The sequence below is a fragment of the Bombus pascuorum genome, chromosome 2 (assembly GCF_905332965.1).
Source record: "Bombus pascuorum chromosome 2, iyBomPasc1.1, whole genome shotgun sequence".
NCBI classification, from domain to species: Eukaryota; Metazoa; Arthropoda; class Insecta; order Hymenoptera; family Apidae; genus Bombus; species Bombus pascuorum.
In genome coordinates this window covers 583,459-610,278 of record NC_083489.1, presented here as the reverse complement: position 1 = coordinate 610,278, position 26,820 = coordinate 583,459, and the positions used below count along the sequence as shown (strand labels likewise).

Here is a 26,820-nt window from a genome sequence, read left to right as displayed (position 1 = left end):
TATATTCTAATAAAGGATATATAGATATGATTCATCTTGATAGATTCATCGTAAATCATGATAGTGATTATTAAGTAGTTAATATTATAATAATATGAATGTATTAAATTTAAGTATATTCGGCTAAAATTTAACCTTGAAATGTAAACATTAAAGACAGCCTTATTTAGATTTATTTCTTTAAAAGTTGAAAATTTTGCGCACTTTTTGATGAGTGTGAAGTTACGTGTGATACTCATTTTGTTTTTCACCAGATCGTGACTGACTAACGAAATTCCCTAAAAAGTTTATTAATCACGCATGCTAGGTTTTCAAAACGTGTGTATGCCAATAACTTTCTATGATAGTACGTATACTACTTGCGTAGTATGGAAACGTTGTGATTACAGCTATAAAGGTAGGAGCGGGATTATTGCGAGTGATTCATTTGTACTTACGTTTATTTATAAGAATTTTAAGTGGTCTGATATTTGACACGGTAGTTAAAAAAATATCCTGGAAGTTTCTTTATTAATCAGTGACAAGCTAACGTATTTGTGAAAAACTGTAAACATGTCTGACGAGAAGAAGGTAATATTTTCTAACCTTAAAATTGATGCAATGGTAAGTGATGATTCAAGAACATCCTTTGTTACAGGAAACCAAAGCAGAATCGGAACACATAAATTTAAAAGTATTGGGACAAGATAGTGCAGTGGTTCAGTTTAAAATTAAGAAGCACACACCACTCAGGAAATTAATGAATGCCTACTGTGATCGTGTGGTAAGAGACTGTATTTAACTTATTATTATAATTTGAAGTTACACCCTTGAATTATAAAATGGTGTGTATATAATTTATGCACCTTTGTATAGATAAATATCTATATTATATCTATATCTGTATCTAAATAATCTAAACAATTAGAGATCATTATATTTGTAGTAGTAAGAGTATTATATTTTTATATAGGGTTTGGCGATAGCAGCAGTAAGGTTTAGATTTGACGGAGAACCCATAAACGAATTAGATACACCAACAACCCTTGAGATGGAAGAAGGAGACACAATAGAAGTTTATCAGCAACAAACAGGAGGATTGTGTTGAGATTTAAGATTGTCCTTCGATAGTTTAAAAATGGACTTGATAAAAAATTTCTGTTCCAGTGCTTACTTCAGGAAAGAGGCATGAATTATATTTCATTTTTTCTGATACAACAAAATGCTTCATTTCATAATGTAATGTGAGGAAAACTGTTTACACATTTTGTATATTTTAAACTTAACATCTATTAGGTTGTAGCATAAATAAATTCGGTCAAATAAAGAAAAATATTGAGTTTAACCGAACTTACTTATGTCACAACCCAATAAGTATAGTTTGATCTACATGTTGGTTTTATCTGAAAAGTCACTTTTTTACACACATTTTATATTTCGTAAAATAATAACTTAAGATTACAATAATTTTTTGCATTGTATTATTACTTGAGATTTTTAATTATTCTGCTTCCTTTCTATTTATAAAAATTAAAAGAACTCTATTTTTCTCATAATGTATCAGTTCAATATATATATTAATTTGGCTGAAAATATTGCAAACCAGGCTTATCGCTATGTTATTGTTAGTGATATACATTCTAAATGAAGGCACATTAGTTGCCTCTTCAGCATTTTGCACTATGTAGAAAAACATCTATATCATACAACACATGTTATTTACAATACATAAGATTCTTTGTAAATGATTTTCATAAAAAAAAATTTACTAATGTAAAATCTCAAATTCTCTTAATAAATCTCATCTTTATAGGTACATCTGTTTATTATAACGATGTACAGATAGGGCAATGGCGAAGAACATTATTGGAAAAGTATTGTGTTAATATTTAATAATGTAACTATTTTTAACAAGTTCGTAAAAATTTCGTTTGTGTTTCACAATTCCACCCTAGTGTTAACATTACATTTTTACTTTCCATGAAAATAATATTACTTTGTATATGAACAAATAATAAATTGTGTCTTATCTTTTCTATAACAGTTTATTTTTCAGCCATATTCATTTTCTTTCGAGGCAAGTTATAGAATTCTTAAATTTGTCAACTTATATAAACCGGTATAATTATTTCTATAAAAATAGGTTCTAAATATCTTTAAATCAAAGAAAATGTCTTTATATCATTATTCAATAAATTTAAAGTAATTATTATCATAATGTTTATAGCATGTAGTGAATGAAGTAGTGATCAACAATTAAAAAATGTACCTATCAGTTTTTTACCAATATCGTTTTGTAGTTTGTCCAATACTAACATTGAAAGTACCTAGGATAATTATCACCACGGTTTGTATATATAGGTCTAGAAACTCCCGTGGTTGGGGGTAAGGCTCTTAGTGATTGGACAAAGTTGGTCAATTTATCCGCAGTAAGGCGCTCAAATGGAAAAGTTAGGATTCGTTGTGTAACGCTATCGTGTAGAGATAGCCTGTACCTGGTTCTCGGTTGTCTCTGTTTCTATCTCTTCCTCTCTCTTTTCTGAATCTGGTCATGTACTGGATTCACGGCGGACCGACTAGCCGGGGAAATAGGAAAAAAAACGCGACACTACGATAATGATAATAGAAATCAACTTTTGTATTGCATAAATGATTATTATGATTATATTATTATTATTATTTTGTTTTTAACTAATGTCTAATAAATGTTATATAATATAAATATGTTTTTCATTACTAAAAACCTATGTAAACTCTAAAATTATACTGTAACTTTGGTTTTTTAATAAAAATTTTAATAACATTGAAATGTTTCAATCATGCATAATATTTTGGACATCATATTATTTACGTACATTATAGATGGCGTTAATAGCTACATATTAATGAATTAATAAAACTAAAAATGTGCTTACAATAAACATATTTTATTACGTGCACAAAATATAAAAATACTTTAAATAAATGGAGAAAAATTATGAAAAATAGTTTAATTCAATCATTGATTAAGCTCAGTTTAAGTGGTTTAGTTTATATCCTTTATCTTTAATGCTTTCACCGAAGGATGGCGCTAAATACAAAATCCTAGTTTCTCGATCGCAGTGTTCCGATATTAAGAGCCTTACCCTCGCCATTGTTGTTTCCAGTCTTGTGCATACGACCGTGCTTACCAGAGCAAACCTACGGAAAGGAAATTCCTTTTTGTTACCACTTATCACTCATAGACATAGGAATATCCTATGAACTTTATTTTATTCTTAGGGACTTTATGTTTTAAATGTTGTAAGAAACACCAAATATAATTTCAGTCATTTAATCGTGTATCAGAGAATCAGTCTACCTAATATGTTAAAGAACATGGCGGTCAGTTGATGCAAAGGTCTACGTAAACAAAACGTTGTTTCACTAATTTTATAATTAATAAAAGTTTGCAAATAGTAAAATCATAATAAATATATATAAGCATATACACATAATGAACTGTAAATAAATAAATGTATGATATACAAATAAGAACTGTGCAATTAATATATGCTAGTGCTGTACGTCTACTGTATATTCGGAAAACCGATATCTTTTTATGAAAATTTAACATTATACTAATTTCTGGAATTTTAATTATAACAAAATGGCCGATTCTGAAGAAGAAAATGATAAAGACATAACATCTGGGATCAATATGACTGGTTTTTTGTTTGGCAACATTGATGAGAACGGTCAACTGGAAGATGATATTCTTGATCCAGAGGCAAAGCAACATATAGCTTCACTGAATAGGCTTGGATTAAGTTCGTTTATTCGTGAAATGATGCAAAATGATGATATCACAGAAGAAAAAGATAATGAATCTAATGATAAGCCTGAAGAAAAAAATGATGTGATTGACGAGAAAGATACCGGTTACGTTAAGAAATCACCTAGTGCTCTTGATTTTTTTGATATAAATGAATTAGCAGAGGATGAAAGAGAAGAAAGTGGTAAGTATAACAAAAATATAACCATCAAAAGATTTTTTTAGTTAAAAATAAAATTTTATAAACATATATAAATATAAATATTACTTTAACGAATAGGTAAACAGGACATGTTTGAAGCAAAAACTGAAAAGGAAAATGCTGATTATGATGCTGATGATGAAGAAGTTGTTAATAAATCTGATATACAATTAATGCCACCTCCCCCAATTCCCGAAGAAAAAGAAGCACTTACTGCAGAAGAAGCAGAAGCTGCACGTCAGCGTAAATTAGAAACTCCTCTTGCTTCTATGCTACCATCAAAATATGCCAATGTTGATGTTACTGAATTATTTCCTGATTTTCGAGCTAATAAAGTTTTAAGGTTTTCAAGATTATTTGGTCCAGGAAAACCTAGTAGCCTTCCACAAATATGGAAGGGTGTTAAAAGAAGACGTAAAAAGAAACGACATCATGATATTAGAGATTCTGATTCCGGCTCTGATCAAGAGGAAAAAAAAATGAGGTTTAAAGTATGTACAAATAGTAGTTCAATTTTACAGTGTATCAATTGTATGTTAATTAAATATTTATGTGTATATTAGGGCTGGGTGATGCAATATGGTCCAGATCCAACACCAGATATATGTCGTTCTGATGATGAAACAAAGTTATTAATGCCAGTAGAAGATAAAGAACAAGTTGATAAATCAGGCGAAACTGGAGAAAATGGAGATATGGGGCCAAAAGTTGCAGATTGGCGGTTTGGTCCTGCACAGCTTTGGTATGATATGCTTCAAGTTCCAGAAACTGGGGATGGTTTTAACTATGGATTTAAAATCATTGACAAGGTATTTAATTTGTATATATATCAAAATATGAAATATCAAATATAATTTTGAAGTTGTAATTTAATATTTTTACATGGATAATGCTATTGTTATATTTCTAATAGTTAGATGAACAAAGTAATAAAGATAATAAAGATAATAAAGATACCAAAGACGCTAATGAGGAATTTTCTGATGATGCATTTTTAATGGTATCACAATTACACTGGGAAGATGATGTCATATGGAATGGTGATGATATAAAGCATAAGGTACATAATATCTTAGTATAAGATATTCTTAATTAAATATTTATATAAGTTAACAAGTAACAATATAAATACTTTAAAAGGTATTACAGAAATTAAATAGTAAAAATAATGCAGCTGGATGGGTACCATCCAGTGGGAACAGAACTGCTCAAGCATTTAGTCAACCAGGCAAAGGAGCACCTGTACCAGTTGCATCAAATGTTCGATTAGCCACTTCGCAAATTACAACACCATTACACATGCAATCTCAGAAAACTAAATTGTAAGCAAAGTAGCAATCTATTTGTTATGCTATACTAGAACATTACTGCATATATAATTTTTTTTTCATTTTTACTTCTACTTTTATCAATAGGAACATGAATAAAGGGAATCAACAACAAAATCGGGAAGAAAATTACGATGATACTTGGTACTCTATTTTTCCTGTAGAAAATGAAGAATTGGTGTATGGACTTTGGGAAGAAGAAGTAATTTGGGATCCTGAGAATATGAAGAAGATACCAAAGCCTAAAATTCTTACTTTGGATCCAAATGATGAGAATATTGTTCTTGGTATTCCTGATGACATAGATCCAGCACTGGTTCATAAAGATAATGGACCTCAGCCAAAAGTAAAAATACCTCATCCTCATGTGAAGAAAAGTAAATTATTACTAGGAAAAGCTGGAGTAATTAACGTATTGGAAGAAGACACTCCACCTCCACCACCAAAATCACCTGATAGAGATCCATTTAATATTTCAAATGATACGTAAGTTAATAATTTAATAATTTTAATTCGCACAAAAGGAGATAATTTTATTATTTTCTGTGTTATTTAGATACTATATGCCACGATCGTCAGAAACAACATTACGATTAAAAGTTGGAGGTGGAAATTTGATACAACATAGTACGCCAGTAGTAGAATTACGTGTTCCATTTGTTCAAACTCATATGGGTCAAATTCGGCTTCGAAATTTCCATAGACCACCTTTAAGAAGATTTAGCCATGGACCGCTTGCTCATCCTGGTCCACATTCTGTCCTGCCATTAATAAAGCATATCAAAAAGAAAGCCAAAGTAAGTATTATGCTTTATTACATTGTTTGTTAAGTAGGGACAAGAATTAAATGACGTTTGTTTATTAGCAAAGAGAACAAGAAAGAATTGCATCTGGTGGAGGTGATGTCTTTTTCATGAGAACACCCGAAGATTTAACTGGCAAAGATGGTGAATTGGTACTTATTGAATTCTCTGAAGAACATCCTCCGTTGATGAATCAAGTAGGAATGTGTTCCAAGGTGAAAAATTACTATAAGAGGAAGGCAGGCAAAGATCAAGGACCACAGAAATACAAATATGGTGAAACCGCTTATGCCCATACTAGCCCATTTCTTGGAATTCTTACACCTGGTCAAAGTATACAAGCAGTGGAAAATAATATGTATAGAGCGCCAATTTATGAGCACAAAATTCCAGAAACAGATTTCTTAGTTATAAGAACAAGGTATTTCAATAACATTTCTTTATTGAAATTATTTATAGTGTGAAGAATGTATTACAAATAATAAATTTTTTTGTATATCTAGACAACAATATTATATCAGAGAAATGGATGCTTTATTTGTTGCTGGTCAAGAATGTCCATTATATGAAGTTCCAGGTCCTAATTCAAAGAGAGCTAATAATTTTGTGAGAGATTTTTTACAAGTATTTATATACAGATTATTTTGGAAATCTAAAGATACGCCCCGACGTATTAAAATGGATGATATTAAAAAAGCATTTCCTTCGCATAGTGAGAGTAGTATTAGGAAACGTTTGAAACTATGCGCTGATTTTAAAAGAACAGGTATTTATTATTATAAGTTATACTATAAACTGTTTGAATTACCTTTGTATTATAAGTTAGCCTGACAAACATTAAACTCTTTCATATTAGGTATGGATTCAAATTGGTGGGTTATAAAACCCGACTTTAGATTACCAACCGAAGAAGAGATTCGAGCGATGGTGTCTCCGGAACAATGTTGCGCTTATTTTAGTATGATTGCTGCTGAGCAAAGACTAAAGGATGCTGGTTATGGTGAAAAATTCCTATTTACTCCTCAAGATGACGATGACGAAGAAATGCAATTAAAAATGGACGATGAAGTTAAAGTTGCGCCTTGGAATACGACACGAGCATACATTCAAGCTATGAAAGGTAAATGCTTGCTACAGCTAGCAGGACCAGCTGATCCAACAGGTTGTGGTGAAGGATTTTCCTATGTTCGAGTACCAAATAAACCCACGATTAGTAAGGTAAATATTTAATATTCAGTTATAATTCTTTTTTTGTATATTTTATATTTTAAATCATTCGTTTTCTAACTTTAATTAGGAAGAACAAGAAGCTCAACCAAAAAGAACTGTGACTGGAACTGATGCCGACTTAAGAAGGTTGTCATTAAATAACGCAAAAGCGTTACTTCGAAAATTTGGTGTACCTGAGGAAGAAATTAAAAAATTATCTCGATGGGAGGTAATCGATGTTGTTAGAACGTTGTCAACAGAAAAAGCTAAAGCTGGAGAAGAGGGCATGACTAAATTTTCACGAGGAAATCGTTTCTCTATAGCTGAGCATCAAGAAAGATACAAAGAAGAATGTCAGAGAATTTTTGATTTACAAAATCGTGTTTTATCTTCTAACGAAGTTTTGAGTACAGATGAAGGCGAGAGTTCTGAAGAAGATAGTTCTGATATAGAAGAGATGGGTAAAAACATAGAAAACATGCTTTCCAACAAAAAAACTAGTACCCAATTATCACTTGAACGAGAGGAACAACAGCGACATGAATTACGAAAGATGTTAATGGGTGAAGTTCAAGAACAAGATAAGAAGTCTAAAGAGAAAAAGAAGGATGACGAAGAGGATAGCCCTGTAAATAACTTTAACTCGCAACAGGGTAGAGTTCTTAAAATTTATCGGACATTTAGAAATCCAGAGGGCAAAGAATATACAAGGGTAGAATTAGTAAGGAAGTCTGCGGTAATAGATACTTATATAAAAATTAGAAATTCTAAGGATGAAACGTTTATTAAACAATTTGCAACATTGGACGAGGCACAAAAAGAAGAAATGAAGAGAGAGAAAAGAAGAATTCAGGAACAACTACGTAGAATTAAACGAAATCAAGAACGTGAACGTATGCTTGGTGGCCCAATGGCAGGAAACAATGCGTCATTGAGTAATATATTCGACCGTAGTAATACCAATACCCCAACCACTACGTCCTCAAACAGTATCCTTCCATTCTGTAATTCATTCCAATCTACTTCTTCTGCTTCTAAACATCCTAAACCGGAAGTATCTCCTACTAAACGTAAAAAACCTAAACTTAAACCAGATCTCAAACTGAAATGTGGTGCTTGCGGTAATGTAGGGCACATGCGTACGAATAAAGCTTGCCCTTTATATCAGAATAGCATAACTACAGCGCCCGTTAATGTTGCGATGACAGAAGAACAAGAGGAAGAAATTGAGAAACAGCTTAATACAGATGATCAAGATCTTGTTAATGTAGATGGAACTAAAGTGAAGTTATCATCCAAATTAATTAAGGTAATTTATTTAGTTTTTTAAAACACTGAGTATTCTTTTAAATGATTATTATATATTAATTTATAATTTTGCTTTTGTAGCATGCTGAAGAAATGAAAAGACGTACGTTACTCTTGAAGGTGCCTAAGGAGGCAGTAAGCTCTAAAAAACGAAGGAGAGCTACCGGAGATGATCATTGTGATTATCTTAAACGACAACAGAGACCTGCTAATAGACGTAGAACAGATCCTGTTGTAGTTATGTCTACAATGCTAGAAAGTATACTTAACGAAATGCGAGACCTACCTGACGTTCAACCTTTTCTATTTCCTGTTAATGCCAAAGTATGTTCTATTTTTATTAAACATTTTTATATAAATTTATTTTGTAATTGTCTGCAACTGAAGAATTTATAAATATATTTCATAAATAGGCTGTTCCTGATTATTATAAAATTATACAAAGACCTATGGATTTACAAACCATACGTGAAAATTTAAGATTAAAGAAATATCAAAGCCGAGAAGAATTTTTGGCTGACGTTAATCAGATTGTAGAAAACTCAACTCTGTATAATGGATCAAAGAGTTCATTAACAGTAGCAGCTAAGCGTATGCTGGAAACTTGTGTAGAAAGACTTGGAGAAAAGGAAGATCGTCTGATGAGATTAGAAAAAGCAATTAATCCTCTACTAGATGACAATGACCAAGTTGCTCTCACTTTTATCTTGGACAATGTTGTAAACAATAAATTGAAATCTATGACAGAAGCTTGGCCATTCCTGAAACCAGTTAATAAGAAATTAGTGAAAGATTATTATAATGTTATTAAAAGACCTATGGATCTAGAAACTATATCCAAAAAGGTATCTGGTAAGTCAAACTATATTTAAAATAGTATTGCATATTATCAATTTTTTGACAAATATTTGATTACACCTATTTCTTCCAGCGCACAAGTATCATAATCGCCATGAGTTTCTTAGGGATATTGAACAAATTTTGGAAAATTGTACAGTGTATAATGGAAAGGAATCTCCATTTACGCAGAAAGCAGAATTGCTAGTAAAAGTTTGTAAAGAAACATTAGATGAGGTACTTAAGGGCTTTTTTAAGGAGTATTTATTATATCTTAATTATTATATTTTAATCTTATATTCACATAATCAAATTGTCTTGCAGTATGATGAACATTTAACACAATTAGAAAATAATATATTATTGGTACAAAAGCGAGCAATGGAGCAAGCAGACATTGATCCTTCATGGCTTGGACCAGATGAGGAAAATTATACCATTGTAGAGCCTGAATTTAGAGGGGTACAATATTTATCCATAAAAAACAGATGTTTAGTTTTCCCCTATAAGAAATTTTATAAATTATGGTGTTTTTTTCAGAGTCAAACAAGTTCGCCAGAAAATCCATTCGGTAAATCGAATATGGATGATTTTGATTTTGTGGACGTGGAAGGCGACATGGAAGGTGATGGTAGTAGAAGCGTAAATTCGAAAAAGAAAGATGTCCTTGAAGAAGGTAGAGAAGATTTTATAAAATTATCTTTAAATGTATATCTTTGAATGAAAATGTCATTATATACTTCGTTACAGATTTACAATTCTCCAGTGAAGATGAATTTGATGAGGTTCCATTCGGTACGGATGAACAGTCGGAAAATGCGGAAATGGAAACACTTGAGCTGAATGAAGTTAGAGAAGGTACAGAAAGCGGAGTAGTATTAGCGGATGATGATAGTCAACAAGCAGCGGAAGCTATGGTTCAATTGGGTAATGTCGGCTTTTATATGGCGGACCAACAATTGCTTCAGCAAGGTTGGTAATTGCAATGAAATTACTTTATAAATTTATTTATCATTTTATCATTTCATTAATTAAATCGTATGTTTCTTAAATTATAGATGAAAGTATGGATGTTGATCCTAATTACGATCCTTCAGACTTCTTGTTAGCTGGTTTGCCAGCAAGAGATGAGAAAAGTGAAAACAAGATACAAGATGACCTTGCTGTCTCTGAAAGCGATGATGATACAGAAAATAACGCAAAACAAAAACAAAAAACACCACAACAATTACCGCAACCAGAGGAGGATGTTGGTGGTGATCTTTGGTTCTAAAAAAATGTTATATTTCTTTTAGCAATAATGCTATTTTGTAGTTTACTTCTTAAATCAGAAGATTTATATTACAAAATGCGATGAGAGAGAAAAGGCAAGATATTTATTTCTTATAGGAATAATTACATTTCAACATTTGAAATTGAATGAAACATGTATGTTTTGTTGTTTACATATGATTTTGTAAAAAGTAAAATGAACATCTAATGCATATCTGTGAATATTATGTATACATATTATATGTAAATAAATAGTGAGAAATTGTTTTTTAAATATCATGTGTATATTTAATCCTTCATATAGAGCGAGTACATCTGTATAAGATTTATAAAGAAAAATAATTGAATAGAAAAAGCTGCAAATTCAGTTATATTTACTTGGAACTTAGTTCTAATCAAAATTCTGTTTATAATGTTCCTTTACAAATATTAATATAATATCATTTAATAATGATTAGTGACGAAGAATTGAGAACTAGAATGGATTATATACTTGAAATGTGTTCTACATCTCTAGATTCACAACGCGAACAAGACAAAATGTTTGATAATATAATTAGAATAACAAAAAATGCATTACAAGAGCAACTGTTGACTTATGAACCAAACGCTATTATTGTATGTATTCTTAAACTCCTCTTGTATTATAATGAAACTTATCTTCAAACGTATAACATGTGCGAATGGAAACGACGAAGAAAATGTCGACTTATGAGAGAATGTTACATTACTTTATTGCAAATATACATTCCACAAAAGTCTAAGGAAATTCTAGAAACTGTAATTAACACGATTTATGAAAATAAGCTTTGGGAGTTTGAAACCTTCTGTTTTGAACTTATGTGTAATTTATTGGAATATGGTATTAATGCATCATCAATGATTCATATTATATGGGACAGAATCGAAGCTCCAAATATAAATATAGAAGATACAAGAAAAATCATAAGAATATTATACGAATTATTAGATGTTTATAATTGGCCAGATTCATACGAAACAATAGTAGTTATTGAAAGAATTTTAAATCTTTTTTATATTTCTATAACTAGTGCACATGCAACTGTTGATTTTTTACCATATGCAACACTTAAAAAAGGTTTGGAGGTCTGCATTATTAATATGGTAAAACATGTATATAACGATCATCTTCTGATCATAGTTCAACATATGTGTTCATGGGTTGTTGAGAAAGGAATGACTGATGAAATTATTCTAGAATTTGGTAGTACACTTGAATACACAGCCTACATACATGAAGTAACTCTATATGAAAAAACTTTAACTCCAAAAATATTTCCATTATTAATGAAAATGATAGCATCGACAAATAAAATAACTAATTTATTAGGTAACAGAGTTATCCAATATTTGCTTGATAGAAAAGGAAATAAAATGAATTTTAATACACCTAAGATATTTTTTGAAGATACTCAATTTGATCTCAGCGTAGGTCCATGTTTTAAAGAAGATAAGCTATTCTGTAAACTTCACAGAGAAATTTTGCATGATAGCCTTCTAAAAAGTATCATAATTCATTGTGCATCTCGTATGAATTTAGAATCAACTTATTGTACGATATGTCTGATTGCTGTAGAGGTACCATGTGGATTTACAGCAGCAGCTCTGGTTTGTCTTTTAATGAATTTGCAAGATGTAACTTTGAAGCGAAATAGGCACGATGAAGTATCTTATCATTTACATGCGACAGTGATAGCAATTATGTCTCTTTTATGTTGGATTCATAAAGCTAAAGTATTTTACGAATATGTGAATAAAGTAATGATGGAAAGGGCACAATGGGCTCCACATCTAAATCCTCCTATTCAATCTCAATATAATTTCGCAGCACATCATATACTTTGGAACAAGCCAGAATTGTTTTTTATAGATTGGGAAGCTCGTTATGGTTTGTGGAAATGTTTTCGTTTACGCGAAACTGAAGAGACACCGGAAGTATGAATATTCATCGAAAATTACGATACATGTATATATTATGATACTAAAATAAATATTATGTGACTATCGAATATCAAGATTCTATGTGATATTACAAACATTAATAAATGATTTCAATTAGCGATATTTTTATATTTTTCTTAATAACTATCACTCTTAGTTCACAGTTTAGGCGTGAAATTTGACAATTTTTCTTATAATAATCATGAAATGTAATCATCAAATTACTCATACAAATAATTGTCATCAAAATGGCTGTGTTTCGACATTAAATAGCGTAATTCATAGTATTACGCATTAAACAAAGGCAATAAAAATTGACAGTGTGTGGTATTATATTAAATATCTTGTCATAATCTGTACTTTCTAAATGTGAAACAATATTAGTATAATCCAAGTTTGTTTGTAATTAAAAAGCATGATAATTTATCTCAAGTTATTGATATTTGTTCCTCCATCTTACATCATTCTGAACACTTTTTGATTCGTCAAAATATTTATTTTATAAACTATAAATTGTAATTTAAAATTAGACATGAATTGTTTGAAAATTGGTGAAACATTGTTTTCTAATCCTCGAGAAACTTTGAAAAAGTGGTGACAATGAAGTTAAATGAATTTTTTAAGCGTATGTCATAGTGCAATTATTAAAATCGTATTGTTTACATAACGAACATCAGCTTCGGTGGATTATTTTCGTCAGATCGTCAAATTGCGTTTCAATAAAGGTTAACTTTTTAAATAAATTCTAATGTTTATTGTTCCTTTATTATCAGTGTATCCTTTGTGACAATACATTGTTTTAAAGAAAACAAAGTTTTAACATGTATATAACTTAATATGTAAATTTTTACTATTAATTTCAATTGTATAAATACTAAATAAAGCTTGTTCAGATAATATTGCTTAGAATAAAGTACAATTAAAATTGTATAAGTTACTAGTATTTATGAATAATAATTTTTGTTATAAATGTTTATTTTTCAGTTATTCAAACATTTTTAAAACGTTTTAGAAAGAAAGAATAAAAAAATAATGTCTGGAGAACAGTTTTCCTTAGTTTGGAATAGTTTCCCAAGAAATTTGTCCTCTGGACTATATACATTATTAACCGATGAGCAGTTAGTAGACGTAACATTAGCTGCGGAGGGTCAAATACTACGTGCACATAAGTTAATATTGTCAGTTTGTAGTACATACTTCAGGGAACTGTTCAAGGTATATTTAAACTTATTTCATATAGTTTACGTTTATATATTCTATAGTATTAAAGTACTTGTAATAATACAGGGAAACTCTTGTAAACATCCGATTGTGATTTTAAAAGATGTCAATTATCGTGATCTGTCAGCAATGCTTCACTTTATGTATCAAGGAGAAGTTAACATTAAGCAAGAAGATATCGCTAGCTTTTTGAAAGTTGCAGAAACTTTACAAATAAAAGGTTTAACTACAGAAACAGAAGAGGTACGTTCGATCAGACATACAAATTTAAAGGATAATAAGATAAATAAAAGAATAAATTTTATCTTATAGAAATTTGGAGAAACTTTAACAAAGAATGCAGGGAACTTGGATCAAATATTTAACACAGAAAACAGCAGTATTAATTGTATTAATTCAGATACAAATACTCCTACTTCTGATGAACAAGGACAATTTATACAGAAAAACCAGCAATGCAAAAACCAATTATCAAAAGATGAATTACATAGTAACGAATTTGTAGAGAATACAAGTGTCAGTGACATGTGTTGTCAACAAGAATCTAATTCAATTCATAATATACAAGATATACAAAATAACAGTTCGACAAGTATAGAAGAGGAACCATTAGACTGCACAGCTGATATAAGTCATATAGAATCGGCAAAGCAGGGACCACTGGATTATACACTTGACATAGATACAGAAGCAGGATATAAAACATGTTTGCCTAACGAGACACTTTATAAACCTGAAGAAAATTTACAGACAAAAGGTATTATTTTTACATGTTTTATTAGTGTAATCATTTCAAAAGTTATGTAATTAGTAGGCTGATGACTATAAAGACATCATTCGGAGCTGAAAAATATTACATTTGCTGAATGAATGAGTACTTAGAAAACGAGTACTAGAGAAAACAAGATGATTAAAATTAGCGAAGAGACTACGGTTACTGGCTGTTGATGCAAAAGATTTGACACACTCAACTGTTTTCGTCGATGGATATACAGTTGTACAAATTTCTTTAGTATATGTAGCACAAATTAATTTTACAACGAAATCAATTATATATTTGCATGCTTATTTACTGGGTGTTTCAAATCTCAATTTTATACAATTCAATACCTCAGGATAGTAAATGTTTAAATGAAAAATATGTTATCTTACAGACTATGTACCAGATATGCAATTAGTTCCCTACAATCAGAATACGCAAACTCATCCATTTGGTAAGTCTTTAATCTCTATCTTTTTATTTTAACGATATACTTTTTTATTCTTCTGAACTTTGCTTTTTTTTATAATTTTATTTATACTTTAGTTTCTGAAAACACTTATTTGTTTTTATCTAGTATTAAATAACTACAATTACCGTCAGAACTTTATTAACATCTATTTAATAGGTTTAAGTAACATGACTGGTTTTGAAAGTGAATTTACGTACGAAACTGGTTGTCATAGTAAAGGTCGACGAACCGTTAAAGGTATTTCCAACAACAGTTTGCCATTGGAAACAACTTTACGCGTTGTATCCGAACTGGGCCCAACATTACGCATGGAAAGAGGTAAGGTTATTCGAATGTATTCATGTCCATGGTGTCTTCGTCATTTCACGCGTAAGGAAAATCTGAAACTACATGTTCGATATATTCACGGTCCGCTTGAAAGTCTAACGTGTAGACTTTGTGGTAATAAATATAAAAACAGTAATAGTTTACGTGTTCATTCGTATCTGTATCATAACGCTAAGCGCGACAAACCTAATAAGCCAATAGTGGATGGTGGCGCATGAAATTAGAAGAAGAAACAATTGACATTGACATTTGCATAAAATTATTACATTGTACGTAAATTAAATGTAATTGCCGCAATTTTATTTATAAGAAAGGTTGTTGGCAATTAACGAGAAAATGGATAAGAATCTAATTATTTAATATTTTCTATTTATATTTCTTTGATACTATTAAGGTAACAAAAAATTGAAAAATTTGCAGAAATACAATATTCTCTTAATTAGACAGATTTAGAATCTAGATAAGATAACATATTTTATATAAAGCAGGTTACTTTAAAAAAGAAGAACGATTGTAAACATACATATATGTATATTAATATATCATTTTGTAAATATATATACATTTGTAATAAAATAAAAGATTTGCATTTGTGTATCCTTTTTACCTATCCTAAATATACCTAAAGCATCATAACATACTCATCGATACCATACAAAATCACAAAATTCTGAATGATAAATTTTTATTTTATTACTTCAATGATCTTTTTCTCTACTTAAATACGTATATTTCTAAGTATGAATGCAATCACGTATCAATTACTTTTGTTAAGTAAGAAAGAAGAAAATAGAGAGAGAGAGAGAGAGAGAGAGAGAGAGAGAGAAAGGAAGAGAAAGAGAAAAACGGAAAAAGGAAGTATTCAAAAATTGTTCAAAGTGTTCATCCTTCACGTGAAAATTTCCTTTTACTAACTCTGTGTAACGTGGGACGTTTAGGGCCAGGTCGTATTTTCTAGCCTGTTTGGAGCTTTCAAAAAATCTAAACAATTTCATGGTTACTTATTAACGTCTCTACTACGATATCCAATAGCTTTCAAAGTGAAATATTTGAAAATTTGTTAAAAAAAAGTCGAAGTCGAAGTAAAATTATTTGGGACATGGGACAAGGATAACAAATACACGATTGTAAAATCGTTGGAGGCCGAAACGCCCCACATTGTATACGAATAATTAGAATTGTCGACTAGCAATCTCCCGTCACAACAATGCATACTAATAAAGCAGCCACCACGCCATCGATTCGAGTTCAAAATAAAATTATCGTCGGCTCGTTACGAGGCATTACGAGGAATTCCCTAATTCCTACCAATAAAAGAGACCTCATCCTATCGTCAGAAATTCGTTATCTCTCAACGAACGACAGACACCAATATTCTAGCGTACTCTTCTCGCGATTCCTGAACGTCGATCAAAGGCCGAAAGATCCAGCGATTATTACGACTGGCCGCCTATAATTAAACATACCCGTGATTGGATTTGGCGGTATGGGCGACGATAAATTACGATTCCCCGGCAAATGTCACGGATCCCCGAGGATTCCCGGGGACGAGGGGAACGCGACGAGCCCGAGGACAGTGGCTTCGCAATATCATCGGGCTACCGTCTGGCTGGCCTTTTGCAAACGAGGTCGAGGGTCATGTCTTCGAGACATAATCGTCCATAGAGAGCGGAGTCAACATAGGACCGTGGATTCTCGAGCACGCGACCATTTTTACAATTACCAGCGAAATTTATTATAATTGAGAGTTAAATTGATCTTAAAGTGGTGTCGATACGCTTCCGGTTTTGGTTCCTTATTGGAAGGAAGTTGGAAGAGTGCAGAGATTATCGCAGAGGATCATGGCGACGTTCCATCTTTTGGACATCCTTGGAATTTCATTGCTGTTGCACTTGAGCTTTAGTATATTGCTACTGGTCATTTTGGTGCCTTTTATGCTACTCGTTTATCCGGGTAATTATCCTTGAAGAAGATTCATCCGATCGTGATCGACAATTTATTTTTTCACAGTCTATTTGTAGTCCGAGAGAGAGACTCGAGCAGTACCATAATCGTATAAATTTATAAATACAGTGACACAGTAACGCAGTATCATAGTATTACTACGTTACAATTATTAATACTTATATTATATAAAGTGTTGAAAATATGTATTTTTTCTATCTGACATAATTATTTCCTAAATTGTTCATTCTGAATTTTTTGTCGTTTCGTTACATCGCCAAAAGGTTAAGATATTTTTTACGATAATCACAAAAATGATACAAGCACAGATGCTAGATGACAGAACGTTGAACGTTTCTTCTGTCAGAGAATATTTATAGACAAATCTCGTTGTTGTTGCAATAAATAATATTCATAATTATTTACGTAATATATATGTTCGATATAGATAATATGTTTGTATACTCTCAATATTCTCTCCGTTCTTCTTCTTGTTATTTCCTTCCTATTCAGTCAAACGTTATACTCTTTTTGTCATATAATCTTCTTTGGATCTATCTAGATTTTGAAAGAAAGTGTCACTCGTGTAAATGATACGATAGATGAAATTTATAGGAAAATCAACGCGTTCCTATAAACGTATCTGTTAGCGATGTTTTAGTTACGAAGATGATTCGTAACGAGCCGTATACTGCGTGCTATATCAATTTGCATTTAATGAGATGAATCACACGTTTCGTTGATACGTGTTTCCTCGAATCTATATTTCGTTAAAATTATTTCTATTACATTCCTATCTACTAACCACAATTTTCCTTCCCGAATATCGAGTTAATTACCATTATATAATGCACTTTGGATGCGTGGAAAATTCGCAACGATCGATAGGAAACGACTCGTGTTTTTGTGTATTTGTTTTCGGTCACAGATATCGGTTCAACGAAATATTACAGAATTGTAAACATAAGTAGAGAAGTAATTACGCAGACAATTTGTTTCAAGTTAAGTAACGGCTGTCATGCGGATAATCAAACTTAAGATTGGTTAAAAAACGAAGAAAAATTCTATCTTAATGGAATATTTCTTCTGAAAAACTCAATTATTTTAATGGGATGGCACGTTTCATCAAAAATATTATTTCTAGAATATTTAACGAAAAATAAAAAAGTTCTTGATAATGTATCGATTATAGAATTATGTAATGTTATATAAATTTCGTGTCATTGAAATTTTTATATCGAGCATAGAAGCTTTTAAATTTCGTTTTATATCCACACGAATTATTTTCACATTTTTTAAATCAAATTATCCAGGAATCAGTCTCACGGATAAAAATTGAAAGCAGTTACAATAAATCGAAGAAGCTATTTAGATTACACGCGTATTTCGAATCGTAACGTTCTTTTGCGCGAGATCGCATTTTTAAAAACCGATTGCTTATTTTTTAAATACATCGAGATGTTGTAAGAGGCGATTATCGCAATCTCGTTTTCATAAGAAAACTATTTTTACTTTTTTTCAAGTGTTAAAATGGTTAAGAAAGGGTTGGATACGTTTCGTAAAATGGAAATATCCAAACGTGGTCGTGGTGGAAGAGAACAACATTCGAACAATCCTGGACCAATTTCGAAATCACGTAGGTACACAAAATTAGACGATTTAATTTCTTTAATTTCAATCTTATCAATTTACATCGCTTCGCTTCTTAAATTTAGGGGATTTGTACTTTGCTGATTCAAAGTCGCTCGATCGCGGAAGGTATTCGCGGCCACTTGCTACATCTGACTACATCCAGAAGATTTCTTCGCGCAGGATTATCTACGAGATGGGGTCTCTACGTATGGAAGGATCTTGATTATTTCTCCGTGGATAATCACTTGTTGAATTCACCGTGTTCCTTCAGAGGTCGACCCATCACAGAGTTCAACATTCAGGTCGGTTTCATAAATCCAATCTTCCGCACTCTGTTTTAGATTGTGTTTGATTATTTTTAAAGTACCTTTGTCTTTCACGTTTCTATGCTCCTTATACTCTTTAAAAGCATTTTGTTTTGTTTTGTTTTATACTCTCCTCGTACTTTTCTATATTCCATACTCTTTGGTAAAATCGGTTCTTATATTTTTCTTTATGTCTCTGTTAATTTTAAACCTCTTTTTCGATTCTTTGACACGATCGAAGATGACAAGGAAAGAATACGATAAGCAGAAATTCAACAGTTCAAAAACTCAGGATTAGTATATTTGTACCTTATCGAGCATTTCAAAAATGTCGATTATCACAGTACTAAATATATCCTCGATCGTTTTCAAAATTCCATAGATTTATTATTTATTTCTAGAGATTATATATCCTTCGAATTTAATCATCGAGCGATATCAAAATATAAAAGGAACGACAGAAACGGACTTGCCACGTTTTTCCCGTGTGCTCTTTGATCGAATGGAAACCTCGAATGAGAGTCTAAAACACATTTAGTGAATTTTGCGAAAAAGCGGTTTTTTAAGTCAATTTCCATACGTAGACTGTGGATGTTTATGCATTTACAGCAAATTTTAACGTCTAAAACTACACACGATACAAAGTATTCGAAGCGAAATTATTTGTTATAATATTTACAAGATAAGTTTGCATAAACATCTGCAGTCCATCTTTAAGTTTCAAACACGAACTTCCTGCATCGAATATTACATCACCTTCTGACAAAATATCTGCAACCTGTGCTCACTAAAACGATCGACAGAGACTATAGCGACTGTAATTCGACTTCAACTGAAACGCGATATTGAGTTGTATTCGATGTTGCCGTTCAATTATTGCTTGTCTGCGCTTTTCGCCATTAGCCCCCATTATTTACGCTGTAAACCGCACATTCGAAGGCAAACAAGTCTGTAATATAACTATTTGCAGTAGATTCATGCATTTTAGGACTATGTGAGCGATCTCACGTCGAAATTCTTTCCATTCGGACAACCACCGTGGCAGGTGCACGTAATAAACTGTCTTCTTCGTGGAGAGGAGTACCAAATCTGTCTGGTGAGAGTTCATCATCTGCTCCTTCAACAAGAACACCTAGCGTTGGCCGACTTCCTTCCATTGAGATATTCCACCGACAGTTGGGCGTGTCAGGAAGCGGACTCTCCCTTCACGAATCTTTACTCAGAGCCATCGGCGCTTCCAAAACTTTATCAGAAACTCACGGAGAGCTTCAGTAATTATTGGAACGAATTTTTATACAATAACGATTCAAACGAGAGACCAGAAATCCTAAAGAAGCAGATTGGTATTTTTCAATGCTTGAAAATCGCTGTCATCGTTTTAGTTTCTTCGGTGAAAGAGATGACAAGGTACGGTACAATGTTTTTGGATTATTTCTTGATTTTTATAAGGTTTTTTCGTTTTCGATAATTTGAGTCGGTTAGAGAGTACGATATACGCTCGTGGAAAGAACTAATAATGAAATTATGCATCGGAGACGATGATTCGGTCGTTCGACGTTATTTAATTCTCTTAACGACGTACGCTTCTTAGGTATTTAGTTGTGAGAAAGTGACACTGGAAGTGAACCTACAAATAGTACATTTCTAATATATCTTTTCATTTCTGCTTGGAATTAATTTTCATATTACCAAGTAACGTTTTTGTGCTCTTTAAACCGAATTTTTTTTTTGTATAGATGGTATTTTGAAATACCATCGTTTGCCTCGTTTTAAATAGCTATTTAAAGTCATTTTAGTATCAAGGTCAATTTATAACGTCGTTTGCTAAGAAAAATCAGCCCTTTATCTTTCATAAGCATGCAAAGTTTACCCGTAAGACTCTACAATTTATAAAACTAAATTAAATATCTAACAAAAAAAAACTTGTAAAGAATTTAAAAAATATCAAATTTCTGAAATTCGACATCAATCTCCTTTGTTTCATTCCAGACAGTACAGGAAAGGAGAGGGACCCAGATTTTTCGACATTCTCTCTATCTTACAGCGAGAAGCCGGTAAACGAAACGTCGGTCATACCGTCTTTTTACACGCTCTACTAAAATCTCTGAACCCTCTGCAATTCTTCCGCGATGCCATTCTATGGTGTTGGTATCTAGCAGTCGTTCTAACTCTGAAAACGCCGATATTACTTATCCGAGAGTTACAAGCCCTGAAATCACGTCACAAACATTATCATTCGGATACTCTGACCTCTATGTTATGGTGCTACGTTCCTTTAATATATCAAGCCACTATGGAAGTGGTTTCCATCGCGTGGATCGCTATAAAGGCACCGAAGACAATTTTCGAAGAATTATTTCTGAAGCATCCGCAAGCCAATCGACTTCAAATTACGTCTCCTTGCGGACGAAAAGTAGTTGCTTGGTCAGAGGAGATCAAACTCGATGTTCTTCGAAAAATCTCGTCTATGACTGGAGCGACAGAGGCGGAAGTTTTGTTAGCCGCTACGGTAGATTCTCTTAAGGAATACTTTCGCCATTCTGGCGTTAGAATACCGGACGATGTGCTCGCCACTGGCAAATTTGTCGAACAGAGGGCCATATTTCTGCAGAATCACCAAGCTAGAGGCATTTTGTGTCTTGCGCTTCCTACAAAGACTCCGCTATTCGAAGACGATCTGGTGGAAATCTTACAGGTTTGCATGGTTGCATACGTGTCTTGCATAAGTTTATTAAGTTAATTATCGAAGTTGATCGAAGAAGATCTTTATTACGATTACGTTTAGATCATTCGTGTCTCGAACAGTTTTGTTAAATTAAATATTTCAGTTAGTTGAAAAAGTAGTCCTTTGAATGCGATTATAATTGAAGTTATTCAGTGGGTGATTCGAGTTGAAGGTAATTTTTATTATTGATGAATTTTCGAAGCATAGGTTTTTTGGGGGGGAATAGCGAACGATATTATTTGAATAATTATTTTGAAATTTTACCGTAGTGAATGATAATTTGTTAATACATCTTGGTTTCGAGGATACTTTAATCTTAATTGAAAATAATAGGAAGAATAACGATAACACAAATAACGGATGGATAATTTTAAGGAAATTTTTAAAAATCTAACGATTTTCCCATTTTCTTAAGTATCTAATCGTAATGTATCCAACTACGTAACCTGGAATAATCTCGATTAAAATAACCATTGATGAACGAATCGTCGCTATTATACCAAATTTTTTAAGTAGCAGAATAGGATAAAATCAACGCGAAACTCACGAGACGAAAACAAACTATGTAACAAAGATACGCCCTCGCGTTTGACCCAATTTTCCCGATTTAGCAATCTGTTATGCTCGTTATCTTGGACAACAATACCAACGTTAGCATTCCCTTTAAATTATTATTCTGCGCCATAATGGCCCATCATGTTTTAAGAAGAGATTTAGCAATTTCTATCACATATTTGTTTTAACTTATCATCTGTTTACGTTATTCGCTATAACTGATCGTAAGTATCGAGACAGCTACCGATATTTGGTATAAATCGAATATATTCATTGCTTTTAGTTTCTGATAATGCAAGTTAAATAAACGTAATAAAGTAGACGTAAATAAAGCAGAGTTTTTCGATAAATATAACCAGTAGGTGTCCTAATATTTACGTCCACTGTATAACTATAACCAGTAATAATTACTAATTTAATAGTAATGTAAACGACGAAGTACGTGCTTATTTCAGGTTATTCAGAAAAATGTGCGCGAGGCAAGAGCAAAGCAAAGCGCGATGTACGCCATAACAGCAGCTGAAGAGTCTTGCGGATTGATTTCCTCCTGTTTGCCGTCGTTACTGCTCAAAGTGATGTTAAATCAGTTAACGAGAAGGTATTCCCTCTCCTTGACACACGTCAACGGAGATGTGCCCGTAGAAGGCGTGGACGCGATGATGTATTGGCGACCCCCTCAAGGCAACTGCAGTATGTTGCTCTTTTTTAACATGTAGCGTGTTTTGTGGAAAAATTAAGCATTTATTTCTCTTCTCTACAACGTATAGAAAGAGCTTCGGAATATATTTCATTTTCTTCTATATTTATTTTACGCGAACAGGGTATCGAAGATTATTTTTAACTTCTTCCGATAACTATCTATCGTGAATCATCATAGAGAAAATTTCAAGCTGTTCGGAACGTAAATAATATAGAAAAATGTATAAAATGTTCAAAACGTAGTAATACTGTCTCGGTTTCACTTTTTCGATTATATTCGTAAAAATATGAATTTCCACGAATATCCGTAGTCTAGCTATCGACGATCTCTTCTTTTTATGGTTCACCAAATATTCTCAATACGCATCTACTTTTAGCGGATCGTTTGTTTTCAGTGCTCATTAAGGATTAAGGATTGTATGTCGTTTTTTTTAGATATGTCGATAACCCTACACAGGTACGGAAGCGGTGTGCGGCTAGGTGTGATGGGCGACGCGTTAATTGGTCCTGAACACACCGTTATCACGAGGACTTTCCCGAAAAGCATGGAGAATCTCGCGAACGTAGTCGGAGTTCCTAGAATTCCCAGCAGAAACTCAACTCCGAGTCCAGTTAATCCGAGCACTTCACCGGGACATTAAAAATGTATGGAGGCTATGTAGAATAGGTGAGATTCTCATTGATATCTGAATCAGGTACATTTTTCTCTTTTAGCAAGGTTTTAGCACGTTTTTAACAACATGTGTTTGAAAAGTTCGTAGAAGCTTTCTACTTTTTTGTACGAAATTAGCAGTATTTCGTTAATACCGAATATTTTATTTATTTTCTTTTTTAAGATCTATCGAAGGAAAGGCTCTAATCATTTTTCATAGAAATACGGCGTAATTATGAATAATAATAACTTGTTGATAGGTGACGTCCTCGTGGATTTTGACGATACTTTTTTTAAAGTTCGCTACTCTTAACCTTACGTATGGTTTACTCCGTACGTGTTTGAATCGCGAGTATCGGATTAGATTTTGGGTACATTTTATTTTCTAGTGGCCGCGCCGAGATGCGATCGGTTAAGCCGCGATCATACAGAAAGCGGCAAAAGAAACAACGGCACAACCAATGCCAATTTTGTCGCTTATAGTTTACCACTCTGTATGATCACGCTCTTACACCGAATTGTACGGTTAAGACCCTTGTGAGACAAATGTTCGGGTTTAGCGCCTTAAAATACCATCGAAAAGACACATTCGGATAAAAAATTTTGCAGTTCGGAAGAAAGATGCGACAAACGCAAAGACATATAGGAAAATATCTCCGTATAATAAATTTAGTATTATTATGTAACGTATAAGTATTTTTACGTGTTTTAAAACATTTCTTATATTTATATTTTATACTTTTTTTTCTATTTAACCAAACATAATATTCCAAATAACTTTAATTCTGGTTGGGTAATATTATGTTACCGATAATTCCATTTCTACTTTTTATCTCTTTCATTACATATTTTGTTACTCTCTTTTACTTTACAATTTTGTATATTATAAAATAATTAAATTCGCTTATCACGTGTGTCTGACATTATCAGTGGTAAATACGAACGATTTTTTAGGTCACATGTTTGTCTCCTGAGAAGATAAATCTGCGCTTTTTTCTCGGAAATCGTGCGAAACTCCGAGTTTGAAATTGAAAGTGAAATTGAACTGGATACCGGACCTTTAGAGGAAGACTTGTATGTAGAATTTATTAATCCTGTCGAATAATATTTATAACTATTTACGATTGTCATATATTTAAAAGAAAAAAATTTCCAATTTTTTTTTTGGAAAGAGATAAGCGAGAAATAACGAAAAAGATTGTGCCGGTGATATTTGTTACTTTTTTATAAATTTGTGATGCAACGTTATTTCTGTCTCCGTCCTTTTTGATATTATCTTTTTTTTCAGCCACATTCGAATAAATAAAAATAATGTGTTTCTTTCAACATATTGTAAGTATATATATTTATACAAATATACACATTCGTATCTAATTTATACATACACTTTCAGCAATTTATATTTTGCGGCAATGCATAATACATTATGAAGATTAAGAAATTAAATCTCCTTCTTATTACTTGTTACAATGGTTAATAGTTTTTAAGTATTATACGTTACAACTGTTGACAGCAAATATTTCATTTTTTTAACAACACATTTCTTTCCACGAATCGCAACTTTCGTTTTAGCCTGACTTTGTATAAACAGTTCAACGTTAGGTAAGTTAATTTGACAATTTGATTGCCATCTTTGAGTGGTATTTCAAATTAATCGATATATTTAACGAGAAGAGTGTCAGAATTTCAAAACTGTTTTAACGCTACATTTAGATCACTCCAATTAATAGTAAGCAACATAACTAAACAATATTTGGCTAAAAAATGATATATATCACGGCTAAAAAATTATTATCTAAATTTTAAAAGGAAATAAAATTTTCCATCGTTAATTAGGTTACTTCCTATTTAAAAATTTCTATTTCATACCAATGTGTTTCGAAAAATTTACTTTTTCTAATTACGCCATTTTTTCACAAACTCACGATATATTTCTCTCGATAAGAGACAAAAAGAACCATAATTCCATTAGTTTTCGAAAATAAATTATTAAAGCTTCTGCATGAGTCAAATTGTAAGTCACATGTATGCAACAGGGCACATACTATGTACCTCATTGTCAGTGCACATATACAAATATTAGCGATGATACATTATACATTGTATATGTACATACGTATACCTTATAACACATTGTATACAACATTAAAGTCGCGCGTAATTCGTAGGCAGAAATTAAAATTGAATAACTCTTTCTTATGTTATGACATAGTACTATAGAATGATGTAATATCACTATAGTTACTTACTAATGTTCTTTAATCCTTCTCTTTTTCATATCCAATGGACGTCGTCGACCACTTTCTCCATATAACTTGCGCGTCTATCTATAGGTTTCAGTGCAAACAATGATAATTATGACAACACCAACTATCATCATCACTTTTTACTATTATTACCGAATCACTAATTAACAAATTACAAGTACTATCACTAATAAAAGTAAAATAATTTAATAACAATAACATTCTATCGTTATAAACTATATAATACACGATATAAAATAGTTGTACAAAGTAAAATTAATCGATGCTAAATGTAATAATTTTAAAAGGTTACATTCTTCACTGTTGCAGTCAAAACCATTCTGTTCTTTTAAAATCATATTAGCCCTTCGTGGATGTCTTAAAAGAGATGCTGTTGCTTGTCTTTGTGATAAAAAATGTTTCACGATTAGTTAATGAATTCTGTAGAGGTAGTATTTTCTAACAATAACACAGTCGCATGCGAGTAACTTGAGAGAAGGATACTTAACCGCGCGAAATTCAACCTAACTGGGCGCGTATGATCGAAGGAAGATCCGTTTCTATGAGGACAATAAGAAAATAAACTATA

At 32.0% G+C, this 26,820-nt stretch overlaps 5 protein-coding genes across 8 annotated transcripts; all 5 read left to right on the top strand.

Moving 5' to 3' along the window:
- Nucleotides 1-329: 329 nt before the first annotated feature.
- Nucleotides 330-2,020, top strand: LOC132904718 (small ubiquitin-related modifier 3). The gene is made up of 3 exons (XM_060955431.1): nt 330-570; nt 638-763; nt 953-2,020. The coding sequence occupies exons 1-3, from the start codon at nt 553-555 to the stop codon at nt 1,085-1,087; spliced, it is 279 nt and encodes a 92-aa protein (XP_060811414.1). The 5' UTR covers nt 330-552; the 3' UTR covers nt 1,088-2,020.
- A 1,127-nt stretch (nt 2,021-3,147) lies between these two features.
- On the top strand, nt 3,148-11,104 carry LOC132904629 (transcription initiation factor TFIID subunit 1). Of its 2 annotated transcripts, none has more exons than XM_060955282.1 (18): nt 3,148-3,956; nt 4,053-4,465; nt 4,538-4,783; nt 4,888-5,034; nt 5,124-5,296; nt 5,390-5,788; nt 5,859-6,099; nt 6,168-6,526; nt 6,609-6,871; nt 6,962-7,323; nt 7,403-8,623; nt 8,704-8,946; nt 9,036-9,474; nt 9,554-9,696; nt 9,784-9,921; nt 10,000-10,135; nt 10,210-10,431; nt 10,518-11,104. In XM_060955282.1, exons 1-18 carry the CDS (start codon nt 3,608-3,610, stop codon nt 10,730-10,732), a joined length of 5,709 nt encoding a protein of 1,902 aa, XP_060811265.1. In that variant the 5' UTR covers nt 3,148-3,607; the 3' UTR covers nt 10,733-11,104. The 2 variants fall into 2 exon arrangements, with proteins under 2 accessions (XP_060811265.1, XP_060811264.1); XM_060955281.1 differs by having other exon boundaries at nt 5,115-5,296.
- A 71-nt stretch (nt 11,105-11,175) lies between these two features.
- On the top strand, nt 11,176-13,418 carry LOC132904645 (uncharacterized). Its single transcript, XM_060955319.1, has one exon. It carries the CDS (start codon nt 11,182-11,184, stop codon nt 12,691-12,693), a length of 1,512 nt encoding a protein of 503 aa, XP_060811302.1. The 5' UTR covers nt 11,176-11,181; the 3' UTR covers nt 12,694-13,418.
- On the top strand, nt 12,967-16,054 carry LOC132904649 (zinc finger and BTB domain-containing protein 44-like). 2 transcript variants are annotated; one of them, XM_060955330.1, is made up of 6 exons: nt 12,967-13,418; nt 13,706-13,908; nt 13,981-14,157; nt 14,227-14,671; nt 15,069-15,128; nt 15,303-16,054. In XM_060955330.1, the coding sequence occupies exons 2-6, from the start codon at nt 13,726-13,728 to the stop codon at nt 15,689-15,691; spliced, it is 1,254 nt and encodes a 417-aa protein (XP_060811313.1). In that variant the 5' UTR covers nt 12,967-13,418; nt 13,706-13,725; the 3' UTR covers nt 15,692-16,054. The 2 variants fall into 2 exon arrangements, with proteins under 2 accessions (XP_060811313.1, XP_060811312.1); XM_060955329.1 differs by having other exon boundaries at nt 12,969-13,418; nt 13,678-13,908.
- Nucleotides 16,055-16,853: 799 nt separating this feature from the next.
- Nucleotides 16,854-25,857, top strand: LOC132904642 (uncharacterized). 2 transcript variants are annotated; one of them, XM_060955307.1, is made up of 8 exons: nt 16,854-17,426; nt 18,941-19,053; nt 19,133-19,351; nt 20,343-20,761; nt 21,344-22,049; nt 23,090-23,324; nt 23,769-23,978; nt 24,940-25,857. In XM_060955307.1, exons 1-7 carry the CDS (start codon nt 17,315-17,317, stop codon nt 23,972-23,974), a joined length of 2,010 nt encoding a protein of 669 aa, XP_060811290.1. In that variant the 5' UTR covers nt 16,854-17,314; the 3' UTR covers nt 23,975-23,978; nt 24,940-25,857. The 2 variants fall into 2 exon arrangements, with proteins under 2 accessions (XP_060811290.1, XP_060811289.1); XM_060955306.1 differs by having other exon boundaries at nt 16,855-17,426; nt 23,769-24,000.
- Nucleotides 25,858-26,820: the final 963 nt, after the last annotated feature.